The sequence below is a fragment of the Vulpes lagopus genome, chromosome 9 (assembly GCF_018345385.1).
Source record: "Vulpes lagopus strain Blue_001 chromosome 9, ASM1834538v1, whole genome shotgun sequence".
In the NCBI taxonomy this organism is placed as follows: Eukaryota; Metazoa; Chordata; class Mammalia; order Carnivora; family Canidae; genus Vulpes; species Vulpes lagopus.
This window is the reverse complement of record NC_054832.1, coordinates 64,981,682-65,004,307: the sequence shown is the minus strand read 5'-3', so window position 1 is coordinate 65,004,307 and position 22,626 is coordinate 64,981,682. Positions and strand designations below refer to the sequence as shown.

Sequence of the window (22,626 nt, the reverse complement as noted above, 5' to 3'; positions counted from 1 at the left end):
CCTACAGTTTCATAGAATAAACACACTTAAGTATCTCTCTATGGCAATAGAATATTGCAAGCACCCTGAGAACTCCTTCTCAGGCATCCTACCAGTCAGTACCCCTGTCTCTCAACAATAAAAGAAAACAAAACTTGAAAAAAAAAAAAAAACCCCTCTAATCTGGGATTAGCTTACTTTTAATTTTACTTGTTTGGGATCTTCATATGAATGGACTTAGTATTAGTACTCTGTTGGATGCATCATTTCTGTGAATATTAAAATCACCTAGCACTGGCAAATATAAGATGTATTTATTGATTGACTAGTGCTAGTGGGGCCAAAACACAGAATTCAGTTTAGGGAAGGACTTGGAATAGAGAACATAGCTAAATGATAGAGAATGACTTAAGCTAAATGATAGGGAATGACTTAAGTGTCCTCCAGTCAACTCTTATAAGCTGCCAGGGTTTGTAGGTAAGGCAGTCCTTCCAAAACAGGTAGGAAGCAATCCCACTGTTTTTTTATGTGGGGTTAATTTGCCTGCAGCAAAATTCACTCTTTTTGGCAAACATTTCTTTGATGTGCATAGTCCTGGAACCACCACCATGATACCAAAGTTCCCAGAACTTCCCTTGTGCTCCTTTGTTACTGAACCCTTTCTTCCACCTCAGCTCCTGGTGACCACTGATCTGATTTTTTTGTCCCTTTTAGTTTTGCATTTGAGGAAGAGTTTTTAAAAGAGTTTAGAGAAGTTATGGGTTATCAAAGTTACAGCTTTGATATAAAGTGTGAGAGGCTAAAGGGTTCAAGTGGCAACCCTTTGAGAAGGCTTTGAAGCAGCATTGTAAATGGAGAGCCCAGTTTCAGTTCAGGTAGGAAGTGGCCATTTACTTTTAGAGAGCACACACAGTGAAGCTTGGAGGAAAGGTTGGCAGCAGGAGTCTGCCTACCACCTGGTGACTGTGTAACCTCTTTTCTGTGTTTTTCTGTGTAACAAGGATCATTTCCTTTCTTGAAATTTCTTTTTTTTTTCTTTGTTGACTATACTTCTCTCATTATTTTTCTACTATTTGATTTTTTTCCCCCCAGGGGCCTTATTTCCCCTGCTAGTTCCTCAAGTATTTTCTAAGGTTTCTATCTTGGCTTCTTTTCTTAGTCATTCACTCTTAGATTTCATCTTCTTTATCTAAGCCTGTGCTCTCTAATCTTTAGCTGAGATTGCAAAACATCTCTACCTAGCAGAAATAACTTCATATTTATATTATACATATATATATGTGTGTGTGTGTGTGTGTGTGTGTGTGTATATATATATATATATATAGAGAGAGAGAGAGAGAGAGTGAGCGTGAGTGGGGGAAAGGCAGAGGGGGAGGGAGAATCCCACCCAGGAAGGACCCCAATGCAAGGCTCAATCTCACAACCCTGAGATCATGACCTGAGCTGAAATCAAGAGTCTGACACCCAAATGACTGAGCCACTCAGGTCCCCTACTGGCAAATATAGTTTAAAAAAAAAATTTTTTTTTAAAAACCTATCCATTTAAAAAATAAGCAAAAAACACTTAGGAGAAGACACAAATGCCTCCAAAACACGTAAAGAAACTACTAGAATGGTTAAAATTTAAAAGACTGATAATACCTAATATTGACAGAGATTGTAGAACAATTGGATCTCTCTCGCTGACTTGCTTACAGGAGTGTAATTAGTATAAAAACTTCAGAAACGTGTTAGTTTTTGTTAAAGATGTAGCTATGTATTTATCTGTACAGATCTTCCTGGGCTGATGGTAGAGATGTCCCAATAAACTGACTGTAAATTGAAAATACTGTACGTGTAAAATTCGTTTAATACACCTAACTTACTCAACATCATACTTAGCCTCGCCTGTCTTAAATGTGCTCAGAACACATTAGCCTACAGTTGGGTGAAATCATCTAGTGCAAAGCCTATTTTATAGTAAAGTGTTGAATATCTTCTGTAATGTATTGAATACTATTCTAAAAGGGAAAAACAGAATGGTTGTATGGGTACAGAATAGTTGTAAGTTTGTTGGTTTTTACCTTCATGATCTGACTGGGAACTGCAGTTGCTGATGCTGCCCAGCTTCACAGGAGAGTATCTTACCACATATCAAAAGCCCAGGAAGGGACACGTGGGTGGCTCAGTGGTTGAGCATCTGCCTTTCACTCAGGTCATGATCCCAGAATCCCGGGATCAAGTCTTGGGTCAGGCTCCCTGCTCAACAGGGAGTCTGGTTCTCCCTTTGCCCCTGACCCTGCTTGTGTGTGCACATGCTCTTGCTCTATCTCTCAAATAAGTAAAATCTTTAGAAAAATAAAGATCTGTTATCTAGTTAGGTATCTTTTCATAAAAACGTTTTCTACTTAAATTTAGCCACAGGGTTTTTTTTTTTTTTTAATTGCTTCCAACTAAGAACCCTTGCTAGAAAAAAAGTTAAAAAATATATTGTACTGTTTTTTGAAAACTGGTAACAAGCAAGATACTGTTTAAAGTACACACAAAGTTTTAAAATGTTTTAGATTAGACTTTGTGAGTCATGCTGCAGACAGTAAAGATTCTAAATAACAATAATTTCATTTTAGTATTTGCATTTTAAAATTTTAGTGTGCTTATTGGACCATGTGCTGCTATGTATGCCTGAAGTACTTGAAATGCAAATTTGGAGACACTGCCATCTAAATGCTTGGCTGGATTAAGCGCCTAATTAGGATGGTTTTTCAACAGGTTGGAGTAAGCATGCAATCGGTGAGTGCTCCAAATTAATTTTTAAAATCTAGACACTTGTATGTTTTAAGAATTTTTTCTGAGATAGTGAAATGAATCTATATACGACCACCGTTTTAAATTCAGTATGTTTATTTAAGTCATGGAAGTGAATCTTTACCTAGTATCCTAAGTACTGAGTAATATTTTGGGTTACTTTGAAAATGTATCAATATTCATGTGACTGTTAAAAGCAATGCATTTGTTAGTAGTGAGGAAAGAAATATATTTTATAGAAATCATTGGATGAAATATGTTTGACTAGCACTTGACAACTCTGTTATAGAACTTTTTGAATGCTGTTAAAACGTAGTTTCTCACACAACCTTTCAAGGTAAAAGGTAAGTCATGTCTTTGTAAAATAACTATAGGTATGAAGAAAAAAATTAGTATAATATTCTATGCCAAAGGTGTTAGTTCTAATCTTGATATTTCAAGTATTTTCTACCGATAATTTTTTTAGGTGCAGTGTAAAGTTATTTGAGCAGTAATAGTGCCTAGCAGCATATTTTGTGGACTATTTTTCATTTTCTCGTTCAATATTTTTTGCATTAGTAATGTAGAATTAAATTTTATTGAAGATATATAGACAGGTTATATAATTGGAATATGGGTGTGTGTGTATATATATATACTTTGGAATGTATGACTTTTCATATGTATATAACTTTTTAATGTACTACTTTTATTCTTTTTTTTTTTTTTTAAGATTTTTTATTTATTTGAGACACAGAGAGAAAGAGAGAAACAGGCAGAGGGGAGAAGCAGGCTCCATGCAGGGAGCCCGACGCAGGACTCGATCCCGGGTCTCCAGGATCACGCCCTGGGTAGAAGGCGGTGCTAGACCACTGAGCCACTGGGGCTGCCCTTATACTTGTTGTTATTTGTGTCTTTTCATGTCTTAAGAGAAAGTCGAACTTTGAATCTCCCAGCCCCCCAAAGTTAAATCTGTTTTCTTTGGAGATAAAAAAGCAAAGAACCAAATAAAATTACTTTTTTTAAATAGCTGCATAATTTTGAGATTATTAGCTTGAAGATAAGCAATAGGAAAATGGTTTCTAAAGTAAATAGCATTTTCATCTTTTTCAGTTACATTTATTTTCCTACGTTTTGGACTTACTGCAGCTATATACTACCTTTCTCATTTGTTACTTACTACCATGTAGCTACATAGAATAGATTAACATTTTAGTACTGACAGTAAAATAATTTGTTTCTCCTAGAAAAATGGGAAGCTTTTGTTATTTATAATTCCCAGAAAGTCAAACTTTTACTATTTATGATTCTTACTTTTCCAATTTTAATAAGAAACACAGTTTAGGGTTTAGGGGAGGGATATCTGACTGGCTCAGTCTGAAGAGCATGCAACTCTTGATCTCGGGGTCATGAGTTTGTGCCCCATGTTGGGCATAGAGATTACTTATAAAAATGTATAATAATTGAAAAAGAAGTATAGTTTAGTGAAAAGATAGTAGGTCCTGGATTCAAACAACTCTGGGTCTGTAATTGGTCTCTGTCAGGTACTTTAAGCTTCATCTACAAATTACAGATAAGAACTACTGAAGAGTTAGCCTGTTGATTAAAAGACTGTATGTAAAACACCTAGAACAGTGGCTTTTATATAGTATAGCTACATTGGGTAATGGTTAATTTTCTGTAGTTTTGCTCTGTCATCCCCCACCCCAAGTCAGGCGAATGTGACTAATGCTGATTGAGTCCCAAGTGCAGAGGTTTGTTTTAGGAACAGATAACACACTTTATGTAGATTGTTCATTTAATTTAATTTTATTCATTTTAAGTGATAAAATGCATGCCTTTCATAAAAAAAAAAAAAGGACCAGGTAACAGAGCATTAACTTATTCCCTATATTGTAATCACAGTTAAGGCTCTTGCTATTAATAGCAACTGAACAAGATTTTTTAAAAAATATATAACTATAATCATCAACTTCAGTTAACTGAAAATCTATATAGAAACAAGTTTTCTTTTAACATAAACAATTTGTCACATTGAAATTATTTAGTTTCTAAGCTCTCCTAGTATGCTGCCTAAGCGTAAAAAGGTTTTACTACCAAGATTTTACTTGGGGGTATCCGAAAGTAAAACTTTTCAGCTCTTTCAGTAATAAATACATATTTTCCCATTGTTTGATAACTTGAATACTATGTTTAAAAGTATTCCAAGAGTAGAAATTGCCTTCATCCTCTACATGTTTTATCTGTTTAAAAAGAAAAGCTGCAGGTTTTGAGATTAGGGTTTGGGTTTTGCCATTGAGAACAGTTGTAGATATTAGCTCTCTGTATTTTACTATACACATCACCACTGTAATAGCTATCACTGGTTTACTATAATCCAGTTTCTAAATTATGTGTATTCAGTAAAACAACACTTTGTTTTACAGGTATAACTACACTCAGAGTAAATATCTAATTTGTATTAGTAATAGATTTCCAGTAATACTTAAGGATTTTAACTTTGTTTTCCTTTTTGTGCTTTGGAAGAAGAATGTGAATGTGGCTGAGTTTAGAGGAAGGAAGAGAACTGAGGGGAGTGTTTTCTTTAATTGGAGATTTTGAAATTGTTACAGAGTTTCATCTTCCTGGCTACCCGCTCTCCTCAACACACACTTTGAATTTTCTCCTGGCTCCCTTGGAGTTAAGGATTTGTAGTTTGTTGTGTCTAGATTCCTTGAACTTTTGATTAATGGTATGGACTTTCTTCTAGAAAAATATCGTATATACAAAGAATTTTGCATGTAATTTCAGGGATATGTGGGCCCCAGAATAAGGACCCTTGTATTTTTTTTTTTTTTTTTTTTTTTTTTTTTATGATAGTCAGAGAGAGAGAGAGAGAGGCAGAGACACAGGCAGAGGGAGAAGCAGGCTCCATGCACCGGGAGCCTGACGTGGGATTCGATCCTGGGTCTCCAGGATCGCGCCCTGGGCCAAAGGCAGGCGCTAAACACTGCGCCACCCAGGGATCCCAGGACCCTTGTATTAATATGAATTAGCTTATCTTGAGAAAAATACATGTATTTCGAATTAAATTTGTACTTTTTCTTGCTAAATGGTACCTCAGAAATAGTAATTTAGATTAAACTGATCTATAACAGAATAATTACCACATGAAATTTGAGGACAGTCATCATGATGAGACAGATGATAGCTTCAGATTTCAGGCTCACACTTCAACACTTCTACAATAGCATTTCACAATGTTAAAAAAGAACAAATTGCTTTCTGTTGTCATCCTCCTCCTTGCTGTCATCACTTTCAAACACTGTTGCTAAATGTTACGGACTGTCATTACTAGACACACACATGCAAACACATGCACAGATTCATTATTAGATTATTTGTCAGTAGTCATTATAAGGCAAAGCAGAGTTTTTCTGTTCAATAATAATAGTTATTTTCTAGTGGAATTGAGTTCTTACTTCTTAATAAAATCCAGTTGTCTAGCAGTGACCGTTTTTTCCCTTCCCTCTCTCTAACATTTGAAAAAATATTAATGACAGTTTATCTTTAGAGGAAGTCTTCCCTTCTCCTGTATACTGACAAGACAACAGTTCAGCCACCAGTTAGGATAGGAGATACTTGGGCCTTACAGTCTCCCAGTGCACAGATGGTGACTTTTCAGTACCATCTGTTCATTATTTCTTCACAGACATTTACAATTTCTCCTACTCCACGAGGGTTGAATAGGAAAGATAAAGTAGGTCCTAATTTTAGAGTTCCTGGAAGTTAGCTGCTCTTTACCTTCATTTTTTCCTATAGTCAAGTAAAGGTTAGGATTCCTTCTTTCTAAATACTCCAGTCATTAGCTTACATAGACCCTTCTTCATATTTTTTGGTGCTAAGTGCTGTGCAGTTCACAAGTGACAGAGAAACATTGTTAGTCTGCTGTATATGCTTGAAAAAAATAACATAAAGCAATCTGTTTTTACTTCTTTTAACTCTGTAGAAGAAGCCTAAATAGTCTACTTAGTACTTAAAAGTAAAAGCTGAATTTTGGCCGCCTTCTCTTGTAAAAGTCACCTGGTATTCTTTCCTTCTGATGTAAGCAGATGGGAAGATAATAGTTGAAACTTAGCCTTGAGGCACGCGTAGCAAGGAATGCCAAAAGTTGGCAGTAACATTAGTTCCTGACCTTGGCAAATCCTTTCCAAATTTTTCCTGTTCTCTTCATCTCCAGTTAAGATCTTTGTATACTGGATGGGAGATTCACTTCAGACTCTAATTGTCACATTGTGATGCATAAGTAGTGTTCTACTATACCTACATCATAGAGTTTTGGCTTGTGACTAAATACAAGATTCAAGGGGAGAATGATTGAGTGATATAAGTGCCATTGCCCTGTGGATTTCTTTTTAAAAGATTAAGATCTATGAACATGTATAAGGTAGAGTTTGCTTAAATACTGTCTGTTCTAGAATTACTTGCCCACATTCTTATTTTTTTTCTTGGCCTTTTATGTTGAATTTGTAAAAGTGTGATGCTTCCCATTTTTGTCTAGTCAGATGTTTTTCTTCTCTCAGTCCTCATGTGTTAACATTATTTGTGTGATAATCCTCTGGATGATCATTGGTGTGAATGATTTGCATTCCTAAATTATAAGTAATTCTCTTCTAAGCTTCACAGTAGCTTTGCCTCTTTATATCCTTTGTTTAATATTCATATTTCAAAATCAGGGTCATCTTTCTAATGACCTATTTTCCACTTTGTACCATCTTTCTAATTTATATTTCCAAAACAAGAGTTATGGGTTTTTTTTTCTTTTTTTTTCTTTTTTTATTTATGATAGTCACACACAGAGAGAGAGAGGCAGAGACACAGGCAGAGGGAGAAGCAGGCTCCATGCGCCGGGAGCCCGACGTGGGATTCGATCCCAGGTCTCCAGGATCGCGCCCTGGGCCAAAGGCAGGCGCCAAACCGCTGCGCCACCCAGGGTTCCCAAGAGTTATGGTTTTTATTGGTTATAGTAGCCAGTGTAGGTTATAGTACTTCCTGGAACTCTCCCAGGTAATAGACAATGAAATTTTGAACATATTAATGGTGAGGTATATAAAAGTTGAGGCATATACGGGATATATATGTGTGTGTGTGTGTGTGTGTGTGTGTGTGTGTGTGTGTATAAAATCCTCACTTTGAGTCCTGCTGTTACCTCTAATTGATTTTGGTTGCTAAAATCTAAGAAGTCCTATATATTGCTTCTATGCTCATTTTACAAGTTGTGCATGCTTTTAGAATGGTTTAAATGTCTAATTTGGGTTATATGTTGGATCCACTGCTGTTTAAAATAACATTTATTCCTTGGTCATACTGCATATGTTAGGGTAATTCCATTCTTTAAATTAGAGTGACCATGGAGTGACTTTAAAAAAGGGTCAGTGTCTATTGCTCAGAATACATGCCAGCTGATTTAGTTTTACTTACTTAGTTTTAGGATAAAGCTGAATGTAAAATTTAATGAATTAAGTATAATGGTCATATCATTCTCTTTTCTTTTTAAATTGCTTTTAATAGCATACCACCTTTCTTTGCCTCTCTGTCCAGGCTTTCATGTGTAGCACTCAAAACAGATGGATAGTTTTTCTCTTTAAGGAAAATACTTGGGGAGAAGTTTCAAGGTACTTTATAATGATTTAACATTCTACATGTGTGTTTTTTTGTTTGCTTTTTGCTTTTGTGTAAAGCATAGCATAATGTCCTGCGTGTATTATTATTTCATCTGAGAAATTCTCTAATTAAGGTCATCACAAGCCCATTTGGTACCTTTTTGTAATTTAGGAAAAGTTAACTTAAACCTGGGACAGGGCCTCACAAGAAAATGCAGTACAACTGAATTTTGACCTGCACTTAAACTTGAACAGACATTGTTGTGTAGTAAACAAAGTGAAGCCTCCTGAATGGTACAAATTCAGATTCTGAACTTTGTACTGATTTGGATTTGTTCTTGAAAAGTCCATTATAATAAAAGTAGTTTACAGTTCTAAGAAATTTGTGTGTATATAAAGTTCTGAAACTAAAAATACAGCAGAGGAGGTATAAATAGTGTTTCCTTTGCAGAATAGTATGAAAATGCAGTTTTTTAATCCAAATGTAGTATTATTTTACAATTACTAGCTATTTTTCTATATTTTTTATATGCCTTACATTAAACCTTAATGTGTTAATCATAACTAGCTATATGTACTCTTAAACTTCTAATTGAGGAATATTAGATCATTTCCATAACATGTAGAGCATTCTGATCCTATAATTAATGTGTCAACATGTTCAATTAATTGTCCAGTGCTTTGTAGTAACAAACTACAAACTTTCATAACCCTTGTAACTAAACTTGTTTTTTTCTATTTCCTCAGGTACTTTGGTCTGGGAAGCCATATGGTTCATCTCGAAGTATCGTAAGGAAAATTGGTACTAATTTATCTCTGATCCAGTGTCCAAGAGTTCAGTTTCAGGTACTGCATTTTGTATATTTGGAATTTCATATTAATATATGTGCATTAGAAATGTAAATAGGCAAGAGAGCTTTTAAAAGCATTTTTGAACATTTCTATTAATGGTACTGTCAATAAAAGACAATAAAACCACAGTAAAGTCTTTTCTAATTTTACTTCCTCTGTGAAGTGATTATTCAAGCTTTTTAAAGCTCTTTAAGACATTTATCCTTCTTAAGAATACATACACAAAGATTCAGAAGCATATAATAAGCCAAGCAGTTGTTAATTCCCAGGTGACCTTGAACATGGCCTTAAGTTACTTTAGGAAGCTTCAGGTACCACCATTGTTTTCTTTAGTTATTATACCTTCTTCAGCAGACAGACAGCCGTTCTGTTCCCTTAGTTTATTTTTAGATATTTCTGTGGATGCCTTGTAAGTTACTTTCTCCATCCTTGATTTAAAGCTTAGCATTAATTGTAAGCACCATTGCCTTGGTAACAATAGTTTCAAGACAAAGAAGTAACTGTGGCTCTCTGAATGAGATGATAGTGAAACTCTGAATTGGGAATACTTTTAAATGTGCAGGTCTTAGAATTCTGTTATAGCACCAAATTGGGAGCAACTATACTCTTTGGAGATAAACTGTTATTTTCTTGATTTGGGCTTTGTTCCTTATTGTTGTAATAGTGCTAGACATGTTCTTATTTTTCAGTAATTCTCGATAACAATAATACTGCAGAATCAGTTCAACATTTAAGAATGTAAAGTTCAGGGATCCCTGGGTGGCGCAGCGGTTTGGCGCCTGCCTTTGGCCCAGGGCGCGATCCTGGAGACCCGGGATCGAATCCCACGTCGGGCTCCCGGTGCATGGAGCCTGCTTCTCCCTCTGCCTGTGTCTCTGCCTCTCTCTCTCTCTGTATGACTATCATAAATAAATAAAAAAAAAAAAAAAAAAAAAAGAATGTAAAGTTCAGTAGATATCAGTACCAATCCTAAATAGATTAGCATGTGTGAAATATGGAAAGTATATTTAACTCCTAATTCAATAGGTCAGACGTGCCCCTGCAAGCTTATTTGATATTATGTCTTACTCATAAATCGGCACTCATGGTAGATGCAAAGAATATATTCCTTAAGTAAGTGGTAGAAATTCACATTTGTTCAGGTTGATTAACAAGGTTGTTCATTATTGTGCTCATAATCTGCTTGCAAATTGGCAAAACCTTTGTGCATCAATCTAGAAAGTGACAGATTGGAACTTTCCAAGAAGTAATTTTTTTTATCAAACCATAGGCTTTAAAAAAAATAATGAAAATGAAATCTGGGGTGGTAACTCTCAAGCACAGTTTCTAAGAATTCGGTTCAATTAGATACAAATTGCTGATTGCTTCATTTAGCAGCTTCCTTCAAATAACTGCTGTGTTAACTAAGGCTTGTTAACTTTTTTCTGGTTGCTCAGTTCCATTAAAATTTTCTTTTCATCTATTTATGTATCTACTTAACCTAGTTGCAGGAGAATTTGGCATAGCATTTGTGTTCATGTAGCTAGACATGTAGAAGGACATGAAGATAATTTAGCATTTTTTAGTAACAAGTCAAATCTGCGTTGGTAGTCAGTGGGGTGAAATACTAGAGCCAAGTATATTTTCTTAGATTCTTTTTCTCTATGTTATTAGTCACTTAAAAAGTATAAGCAGAATTAAGAATACTAGATTTAGTATAGGAGCTGCATTTGAATAAAGATGGATAAACAGAGAGAGGTAAGGTAAGAGAAAGATTCATGACCTACTTGAGAACGTAGTGGAAGATAGAAGACATTTGTTTACAGAGGTTTTTGTTTCCAGGTGATTTTATAGCATATTGAGTCTTTCCAAATTCAAGATAAGTATTAAAGTGAATGTTTTATCTGCTAACTAGACATTTTAAATGTGCTCATATTCCTTTGTATCTTCTATTATTTTTTAACTAATCTGTCAGAAAAGTTAAAAATGTGGAATTTTTAAAAACCTGCAATTTAGAGTAGTAAAGTTGAAAATGCATTTTTTGCTATTTTCCTGGCTCATTTAGGGATTTGATTGATATGGAATGTATTTGGACTATCTAGAAATCCAACATGAGTAAATTCTGTAGAAAGTCTGGAACTGGGGAACCACAATTGGACCCAGAGAAAGTAAATACCATATTTATAGGGCCATATTCAGGAGACAAAAAATCAAAATGGCTTAAACTTGAATAGGGCATTCATGGGTCAGGAGTTAGGTAGCTAAAACCAAGTCCCTCCAGTGTTCTGGGTAATTTCAATCTTAGGATTTATCTGAAACTTAGCATTTTATGTTCTTTACTTCTTGTATTTCTGTTGGCTTTCACTTCCATTTCTTTTCTACTGCTCATACTCACAGGCAACACCTCAACTCTGTCACCCTCAATTCAATTTTACCTTTGAAATCTTAAGCTTCATTATGGTTCCTTCAAGATCACGCCATCTTTTCACTGTCATCAGCTGATGCTTATAGCTGTAGACAAGTAATGATAGGCAAGATGGGCTGATTACTTATTGTTGTGAAGGTTAGACAAAATAATCCATATAAAGCCCTGAGTATAACTGGTACATAATTAGTGCACAATAGAAGTGTGGTGCACTTCTAGAAGAAGTGGTGGTGATTTTGTTGTTATTATTGCCACCTTACAGTTGATAGCAAATTAACTTGCTATTACTTGCTAGGGAAGTAATTCAACTCCCTGGTTTTACAAATTGGATTTATAGAGTCACAAGCCAGAGTACAGATCAACATATATATTTACACCATCATCCAGTTAATGGACTCAATGAATATTGCACTAGGAATAAAATAATGCAATAAGTGTAAAAAAAAAAGAAAAACCATATAAAAGCACTCAGTGTGGTTCTTTGCTACGTTATTTGAAGAAGACTTGCCTATAACCCCATAGCTTTTTCCCAGACTTCATTTTGTGAGTGCTAGAAAGGAGTTGGCTACTTTATACTCCAAACAGGATCTCTAGACCCTTCATATTTACTTTTTTAAATTGTTTTTAAAAATTTAATTCTAGTATATAGATATTTTTAAAGACTTTATTTACTTATTCATGAAAGACATAGAGACAGGCAGAGGGAGAAGCAGGCTCCATGCCCTGAGCCAGAGGCAGATGCTCAACCACTGAGCCACCCAGGTGTTCCAATTCCAGTATAGTCGATATATATTGTTATATTAGTTTCAGGTATACAGTTTAGTGGTTCAACAATTCTGTACATTATTCAGTGCTCATCATAGTAAGTATACTCTTTAATCCCCATCACTTACTTCACCCATGCCCCCTCCCATCTTCTCTCTGGTACCCGTCAGTTTGTCCTCTATAGTTAAGAATCCTTTTCCCCCTCCCATCTTCTGTCTGGTACCCATCAGTTCTCTATAGTTAAGAATCTTTTTTTTTTTTGGTTTGTCTCTTTTTTTTCCCCCTTTGCTTGTTTTGTTTACCTCATCCCACATGTGAGTGAGATCATATGGTATTTGTCTTTTCTCTGACTGACTTCACTTAGCATTGTACTCTCTAGCTCTGTCCATGTCTTTGCAAATGGCAAGATTTTATTTTATTTTTTTATGGCTGAGTAATATTCTATTATATATATTGTATGTTTATCCATTCATCTTTGGCCAGTTGGGCTGCTTCATAATTGGGGTGCTTCTATAATTTGGCTCTGTTAATAATACTACTATAAACATTGGAGTGCATGTATGCCTTTGAATTACTGATGTGATTTTTGAGTAAATACTCAGTGTGATTTCTAGGTAGGGTACTTCTATTTTTAACTTTTTTTTTTTTAAGACTTTATTTATTTGAGAGAGAGAGAGAGAGGAAACACAAGCAGGGGTAACGGTAGAGGGAGAAGGAGAAACTGTCTCCCCTCTGAGCAGGGAGAGCAGTGCAGGGCTCAATCTGTGGACTCCATGATCATGGCCCGATCATGCTTGACTGAGCCACCCAGGTGCTCTATTTTTAACTTTTTGAAGAACCTCCATATTTTCCAGAGTGGCTGCACCAGTTTGCATTCTCACCAACAGTGCATGAGGGTTCCTTTTTGGCACATCCTTACCAACACTTATTATGTTTTGATTTTAGCCATTCTAACAGGTGTGAGTGATATCATTGTAGTTTTGATTTGCATTTCCCTGATGATGAGTGATGTTGAACATCTTTGGGTGTGTCTGTTGGCTATCTGGGTATCTTCTTTGGAGAAATATCTGTCCATGTCTTCTGCCCACTTTTAATCGGATTATTTATTTTTTGGGTTTTGACTTGTATCAGTTCTTTATTTATTTTGGATACTAACCCTTATCAGATATATCCTTTGCAAATATTTTCTCCCATTCAGTAGGTTGCCTTTTAGTTTTGATTGTTTCCTTTGCTGTGTAGAATCTTTTTGGTGTAGTAAACTGCTCAGATTTACTTTAATTGAAGAAAAGTACACTTTCCTGGGCCCTTTTCACCCTTGAGTCACAATTAACATACTTCTGGCCATAGCATTTTTTATATTTGGATATTATAGTTTCCTTTGAGGTAGGAACCCAGATGAAGACAAAGTGAGAGTAGGTTCTTGATTTTCTCCTAGTACTTATTCCAGTTTCATGAAGCCAAAAGAAAATTCAGATCATGGAAGAACTTGGAAAAGCAGTGAGCCCTGGGAGATGGGGAGGAATGGCGTGCAGAGGTTTTAATTTGCTGTGGTTCTCAATCACTATATGCATATTTGAATCACTAGGGACTTTATTTTTTTTAAAGGTTATATTTATTTATTCATGAGAGACACACAGAGAGAGAGAGAGACAGAGACAGACACAGGAAGAGGGAGAAGCAGGCTCCATGCAGGGAGCCCGATACGGAACTCAATCCCGGGTCTCCAGGATCACGCCCTGGGTTGAATGTGGCGCTAAACCCCTGGGCCACCGGAGCTGCCATGAATCATAGGAACTTTAAAAAAAAAAAAAAAAGTAAATTCATGCTCAGGCCCCTTCTTGCCAGGTAGTTTTTTATATGTGCCATTTCCTTGCAAAACACAGAGCTTTTAAAAAATATATGCCCCTTTCAGGTCTCACTAAATCTGATTTTCATACATTTGTTTTTTTTACCTCTTGAAGGAGGTTCTTATGCAGCTGAGGTTAAAGTTTTTCTTAAAGTAGTAACAATTATTTACTGACTTATAAAAGTAATCACAAAAGCACTTTGGGGATGCATTTTTATAAATTTTAAATTGTATGAGTTAAAAACATGGTTTGTTCAATGCTTTTTGGGGTGATAGATATATAAACTACATTTAAAAAACTTGAAAAAAAAATAATCTGAATCTTACCAGAAAAACTGGGGTGGGCCATTTGGCAGTGGGGTGTAGAAGTTTGACTTTCAGCTTTGTAACTGGCAGACCTCTGGGAATTTAATCTGGGCTACCTTTTTTTCCCTTTGGAAACCCTGCCCCAGCCTGTTTTCTTCGATTGCTAGGAGTTCTTAGAATTGGTGGTGGAGGGAAGGTTCTATAACCAAGTAGTGAATGAAGTTCTTACTAAAGGTCATACACAATGACGAAATCTGGAAGTAAAATAGCTACTTGTCACAGCCCATCTTTATTTAGCAAATGAACTTGAAATCTGTACGTTCTTCTGGGGGCTTTTGATTAGTGATGGACCAAAAAAAGATGTGATTTCCATCCTTATTGGAATATGATTCAGTGGAAGAGAGATTTAACAAGGAAATATTCTTTTTAAAAAAGATTTTATTTATTCATGAGAGAGAGGGAGGGAGGGAGGAAGCAGAGTCACAGGCAGAGGGAGAAGCAGGAGCCTGACTTGGGACTTGATCCTGGTCTCCAGGATCAGGCCTTGGGCTGAAGGCGGCGTGGCACTAAAGGCGTGGCACTAAACCGCTGAGCCACCTGGGCTGCAAAATATTCTAATAAACATATAATTATGATTTATACTAAATGCAATAAAGGAGGGTGCTTGGGTGGCTCAGTTAAGTGTCTGCTTTTGGCTCAGGTTTTGGTCTCAGGGTCCTGTAGTCAAATCTGGTTTGATTCCTTTTAAGTATTTAGAAAAGTATCATCTTCCTTTTATAAATAAACATGCCTAGGAGAAAACTGCAATTTTTGTGACTTTTGTGGGAAAGTAAGAAGTCTTGAGGTCAAAATGTCATTTTCTTAATATACTTCACTTACTACAAACTAGTAGCTTCCTGTATTGTGGTAAGATTTTATAGACAAACCAGCTCAACAGGGAGTCAGCTTCTCCCTCTTCCATTCTGGCTACCTCTGTGTGCATGCCTGCATTCTCTGTCAAATAAATAAAATCTTAAAATGTTGTGAAGAAAAAAAGCAGTGTAGCCTGGGAGAAGATAATAATGGTGGTCTGTCTGGGAAGACCCATCTGGAGGAATGACAGGTAAAGATTACGAAGAGCCTGTCTGCTGAGTTAGGGAGAAGGATAGAGTTGAGGGAAGAGAGAATATGTGCAGAGAGCTAGTTCTAAGGAAAGAGAGAAGTCATTGTTTGAGGAACCTAAGACCTGTCAAGAACTAGCGTAGTGGGACTTTGTGTGGTATAGTGTTTTTTAGTTTCTGAGGCATCTGAAGGTAAGTACCTGAATTAATACTAAAAATAACTGTTAATGGGATGCCTGGATGGCTCCGTGGTTGAGCCTCTGCCTTCGGCTCAGGTCCTTATCCTGGGATCGAGTCCCGCAGGGAGCTTGCTTCTGTCTCTGCCTCTCTGCCTCTGTTTCTATGTCTCTCATGAACAAATAAATAAAATCTTTTAAAAATAAAAAATACTGTTAAATTTAACAATTTTTTTTAGTTATTCTTTGATATTCTGGAATATGCTGGCATGTGATATCAAACTCTGTGTGATGTTCATTTCTTGGTATTTTTAGCTCTAAAATGGCCATTAAGAAAAATGAAATTCAGATAACAATATTATGTTTTATAAATTTGGTAGTGTGGCACAATGATTTGAAGCCTAACTATAAATAATAATGAAAGTTGTGATGTTTTATTCTTTCTCAGTAATTGGCAACTTACTTTCTTCCTCCTCCTCCCCCCCTCCCTCTTTGAGAGCCTGTGGTCGGGGGAGGAGCAGGCTCTACACTCAGTGCAGAGCCCAAGAGATCATGACTTGAGCAGAAATCAAGAGTCTGGATGCTTAACCAAGTGAGCTCTCCAGGTGCCCTTCAGTAATTGACTTCTTAAAGAATAGCTTCTCCAATGGGGATCTTGTTACTTACTGTCTTGGGTTATTTTGAAAGATAAACACATTTCCCTCCCTTTGTCTCTCTGGTTTCTTTTGTCCCTGTTCCCTCCTTCTCTTTCTACCCTCTCCCATTCTAAGCATAATGAATAGAAAGCTTTAGTAAATGCTCAGTTTTTATTTTATTTTTTGAGAGAGCATGAGGGAAGGGAGAGTGGGGAAGGGGCAGCAGCAGCAGGGAGAGAGGGAGAATCTTAAACAGGATCCACACTTAGTATGGACCTTGATGCAGGGCTTGATCTCGACCCTGAGATCATGACCTGAGCCAAAAATCAAGAGTCAGAGGCTTAACCAACTGGGCTCCTAAATGCTCAATTGCTTTTTTTTTTTTTTTAAAGTGACCATACTACTCAGAAACAGTAGTGGCTGAGGCTTGGCTAGAATACTGGATTTAATGCACTTTACACAGGTATACTGCATGGCTTACTGTATGTCACTATATTAAGATACAGAAATTTTGCTTTCAGTTTTTCTTTGGCAGGAATTGGTAGAAAAAGAATAAAATCTAAGTAAAAGCTAGAGATTATTTTGCCATGCTGCTTTTAAGAATACATGTTTTCCATTAGACTATAAACAAATAATGGTAAAATAGTCTGAGTCTATTTACTATAACACCCTTTTTGGCAAGAAACTGAGGGAATTCAGGTTCCTAATACAGTGTGTTTATTTTATGAAAAGTCACATTAGGACAAAGTTAGCTCTTCTAATATTTTATTCTAGGTATTGCAACTTTTATACAAGCTTTGTATTTTTCTTTCATGCATTTTATTAGATCAGTTAATTTTCTTGATACAGTTTTACATTATCAGAATATTCAAAATTATCTAAAGTTACTAAAATTCCTGAAATATAATTGAATTTTGGATAACTTAAATTGTATTAGATGTTGAAATGAGCTTCTTAAAATCAGTAAAAATATAATGCTACTACTGAATTTTTTCTGCATGAAATGTTTTTCATACTTTTTGAAAGGAATTTGGATACTTACAAATCAATAAACACTAATTTTACTTTTAAATTTTATAATGCCCTTGACTTTGAAAAAATTTTTTTTCTATTACCTTCATTGTATTTCTGTGTGTGTTTTCTCCCCTCTCCCCCCACCCCTAACAATAGCTATGGTAGGACAGGACCTTGCTGGAACTTTCAGTAAGTTGGCTTTGTCTTTTTCAAACTTCCCATAGGTCATCCATGCATGTCAGTAGTGGCATATAAATCGTACTTCCAACAATTCCATGCCATCAGCCCCCTTGCCTGCACTGATGTCACCTTAACTGGTATTTACTAAGTGAATTGTCTTTCCCATTCCATGCTTGTTACTCATTGTACATTTCAGCAGCAACTGAAATGCTTTCTTAAAAAAAGATTAGTGTTACTATTTTTTCACTTTTGTCATTTGGATGAGTTTGGTTTCCTTCAGGGACTGTTAGCCTTTTTTTTTTTTTTTTTTTTAATGGCATAAATATATCTATGTAGATATATTAAGATGACTTTGTTTTGTGGGGCAGGATGTCCATTAGGAATGATACAGATATGATCATTTCTGGAATTGATTCTTGGCAGGATCATTAACCCTTTCATCTCACTGAGCACATTATAGACATAGTATTATTTCAGCGACTTCATATAGTCCTTAGTAAGATTGTAAACTAAATCTATGGAAAATTTTGTTGTTTTTTTTAATTTATACAGAAAGCAACATTTCATGTTTAAATATGGGAAGTACTACATATGTGAAATTGAGATACATTGTTTAATCTTTATGTTATAAAATACTCTGAAAAGCTTGAGTTAACTTTTATATTTTTAAGTATTTAGAAAAGTATCATCTTCCTTTCATAAATAAACATGTCTAGGAAGAAAACTGCAATTTTTGTGACTTTTGTGGGAAAGTAAGTCTTGAGGCCAAAATGTCATTTTCTTAATATACCTCACTTCCTACAAAATAGTAACTTCCTGTATTGTGGTAAGATTTTATAGACTAGTTCTAGAATAGTTACAATTAGATTGATCTTTCATTAACTCTAGCACCTTAGGGAGGTACCATTCAGCTTTTGCTCTTTTGATCTTTCATTTTACAAAATAGCCTATTAAACACTATATCATCTAGAACCTTCCACCGAGCTTGGGGACCTTTTTGTTTAAGGATCTCCATGTAACCTACTTGTAATCTCCCTGTTACAGTGTTATGGGAATATTTTTTTTTTTTTTTTTATGGGAATATTAATACATCATTTTGTTGTCAGTATTGGATAGGAATAATATTAAATTTTTCTGGTTCTAGTAAGTTATATTAATTTAAGTTGTATAAGATACCCATCGACTGAATATCTGTGTGTTTATTGACTTATCTGGATAAATTTCTGAAATATAAGGGGGAGAAAGTAAAAAAGTCTTTAATTTTTCTTTGATCATATTCCTTGACAGTGTACTTCTAAGGTGTTTACTTTTTTTCTTATAGCCACAGGTGTATTCCACTATGTGCTTTACAACATTTGTGTTTTGAAAGACTTTTCACCTTAATTCCATTATTAGTTTTTGTTTGTTTTTTGTTTTTGCTCAAGATTAGATTCTTAAGTATATACCCTTTTAATACAGCTTGTTTTCCCTGTTGCCTGTACCCGTCTTCCCCAAAAGCCCTAGTTAAAGGCATTTTAAATATTTGATATTCTTAAGTACGTTATCAAAATGTCAGTTTTCTAATGCTACTTTTTTAAGTTGATAATGTTAGATAATTATGATATCAGAATGGGTGCACATACCAACAGCCAGTATGTTCCGTTAAAATTTGTAATATTAAAGACATTTAAAATTTTTAACTGTTTCAGTATTAGTGTGTTTGCATGGTATATTTTACATTTGAGGAAAAAACATTATTTTAAATGTAGCTTCCAAAAGCTTGATCTGACAATAAGAGTATTAAGAAGGTTCAAACAAAGCATGGGTTATAGCAGGAACTTTTTTTTTTTTTTTTAAGATTTTATTTATTTATTTGAAAGAGAGCAAGAGCACACAAGCCAGGGGGAAGGGGCAGAGGAATAGGGAGAAGCAAACTCCCTGCTGAACAGGGAGCCTTAGTGAGGTTCAGTTCTGGGACCCTGGGATCAGAGCCTACTTCTTCCTCGGCCCTCTCTCTCTGTGTCTCATGAATAAATAAATAACATATTTAAAAAATAATAAAAAGCTTACATTTTCCTTTTTTGTTTAAAGCTCACTGTTACTAATTTTTAGGAAGTATTAATCTGATAACTTCATTTTAAAATTATTCATTGACCATCTGACTCTGAGGCATTACACTTATTTTTATTTTTACTTTTAAGATTTTATTTATTTCAGAGAGAGAGAGAACACAAACAGGAGAAGAGGGAGAGGGAGAAGCAGACTCGCCACTGAGCAGGGAGCCCATAGGATGCAGGGCTCGAACCCAAGACCCTGGGATCATGACCTGAACCAAAGGCAGATGCTTAACAGATTGACCCACCCCAGGAGCCCCAAGGCATTACACTTATAACAAAACTTAAATTTAATTCAATTAAATTATCTTTCTTATTTTTTAAAGTAAATTTCGGAACTTGCATGCTTTTTCTTTGTATTTCAGTATATTCTGTTTATGTGGATAAGGTCAACTAGAGAATTCTGTTCTATTTTTGTTCTTTAATACAGTTAATACTTTTATTTAAAAATCATGAATTGAGGATTTTTAAAAAATGTATTTTAAGCATTTTTAAATTTTTTAACTTTTTTTATTTTTAGCATTTTAACAGCATATCTATATAATATCCATTTAAAAATATTCCCAGATTTAGCACAAATTGGTCATTTGCTTGTTCTTGTTAGTATACTTTTTTAAATTAAATCTCTTCAAAAAGTTGAATTTTAATGCTTCCAAATATTTTCATAATGTTTTAGGATGAACAATTTTTTGCTTATTTGTTGACTTGTTTTTAAAGCCAACAAACAAGGTCTCATTTGATCTGTAAAATAAAAATTGAATAAACTCAAGTTGTAATTCAGAGATTGTCATACACTAGTAGGCAATAGTGTGACATAACTAATGGCCCCTTTTGTGGGGACCTTCAATATCCATGTGTTTGTAACACCAGAGCTGACGATTTTTCTATAGGTGATTTAAAGTTTTAGTCTAACATTTTGGTGCCAAAGAACTTTCCTATTTATAACTTACAGCTTACCAGTCCTACTACAGAGTGGAGCCCCAGCCATCCAGAAGATGCAGTGGTGTCTTTTGCTGATGTTGGATGGGTAGCTAAAGAAGAAGGAGAATGTTCAACGAGACGAAGGTTAGTCTGGAAGGCTATCAGAAATGAGATGCAGTATTTATCATTTTAAAAGGTGATACATTTGCAGTATTTCCACTTAGTCGCCTAATTTGATCTCTAGTAATTAAGCCAATTGTTTTTCTCAAGTGGTTTTATTTTCTGTTCATTTTAAAGACTCAGCTAGTATTTATGAAGTTCCTAGAGACATTATAACTATGTCTTAAGTCCTTATCATAGAATTGCCTGCCCTTCAAAAGTTTAATATTAAACAAAAATCAACTGTCATAAAAATGTTGAGATAAGTAATTATAATGGTTTTATTGGAGCAGAGGAACCTGTGGGTCATATTAGGGAATTTGTATAATCACTGGAGAAGGCTTCCTAAAAGTTGTGTCAAGAAGAGTTTTGTTTCAAAGGACATGAAGTGTAAAAGTTAGAGTGATGCTTCCATTTATTTGAAAGAGCCTGAATAAACTATTGACTATGCTTCAGTCTATTAAATAGTCATGCAGCATATTCAACTCTTTCTTACTAGACCTCAAAGATACAGAGATAAAATAAGACACTGATTTCCAAGAATATTTCTTGTGCTGGAGGAGATTAAAAAGGAAATAAACAATGTTGATACTATAAAGTTTTAGTAAGTAAATACAGAAGGCCACTGTGGGATGAGAGAGGTTTGGCAAGACTTCTTGGAGGAAAGGATGCTAAAGATGAAGAACAACCCGCTGAGGTAGGAGAGTTTCATGGGAGGGAGTCAACTAATGACCAGTGTCAAATACTTAGAGGCTAGGTAAATTAAAAAATGAGCCAATTTCAGTTTTGTCTTGCATTTGGAAGATAATCATTGACTTTAGCAAGAATAATTTTATTTGAATGCTATTAGCTGAATATAATGAGGATCAAACAATCCAAGAGCAAAGAAGGAATTTTATCTGAATGACAATTAGAAGTAAGGACATAGTGGTAGATGAACACAGACCAAGTATTGCAGGATTAGTAGGTAAAGACCCTTTCTTTTTAAAGATGTTCATTTTTTAAATTAAGCTTTTCATTTTGAGATAATAATAGATTCTTCACATACAGTTGTAAGAAATAATATAGAAACCTTTCCTATACTCTTTGCCCAGTTTTTTCCAGTGATAAGATCCTGCAAAAATGCTATCGTATTATAAGCAGGATGTTGACACTGATAAAAGTCAAATGCAGAACATTTCTATATCTCCTATCCCTCATGTTGTTCTCTTATGGGTGCACCCACATCCCTTCCCTCTCCAACCTCTCCTTAATAACTGTCACTTATCTGTTCCCTGTTTTCATAATTTTGTCATTTCAAAAATGTTGCATAAATTGAATCATACAGTATGCAACCTTTTGGGACAGGCTTTTTTCACCAAGCATGATTCTCTAGTGATTTGTCCAGATTGTTATATATGTTGTATATATATATATGTGTGTGTGTGTGTGTGTGTGTGTGTGTGTGTGTGTGTGTGTATGCGTGTGTGTATTTATATGTTATATATATGTGTGTGGGGGGGTGTATAAAATCAGTAGTTTTTTTCCTTTTTAGGACAGAGTACTAGTATGGGTGAACCATAGTTTGTTTGACCATGCCCAGTTGATGGACATCTGGATTGATTCCATTTTTTTTTTTTTTAAGATTTTATTTATTTATTTATTCATGAGAGACAGAGGCAGAGACATAGGCAGAGGGAGAGCAGGCTCCATGCAGGGAGCCCGACATGGGACTCGATCCCAGGTCCCCAGGATCATGCCCTGAACCAAAGGCAGATGCTCATCCACTGTGCCACCCAGGCATCCCTG

The 22,626-nt window shown here is 35.3% G+C and overlaps 1 protein-coding gene across 1 annotated transcript in view; it reads left to right on the top strand.

Moving 5' to 3' along the window:
- The window catches only part of MTFR1 (mitochondrial fission regulator 1), a 66,266-nt gene that overhangs the window by 24,196 nt on the left and 19,444 nt on the right, over nucleotides 1–22,626 (top strand). The window contains exons 2-4 of the mRNA XM_041768626.1: nucleotides 2,611–2,751; nucleotides 9,135–9,233; nucleotides 20,711–20,823. Of these exons, the coding sequence (XP_041624560.1) occupies nucleotides 2,686–2,751; nucleotides 9,135–9,233; nucleotides 20,711–20,823 (278 nt within the window). The 5' untranslated portion in view covers nucleotides 2,611–2,685. The remainder of the gene's footprint in view (nucleotides 1–2,610; nucleotides 2,752–9,134; nucleotides 9,234–20,710; nucleotides 20,824–22,626) is intronic.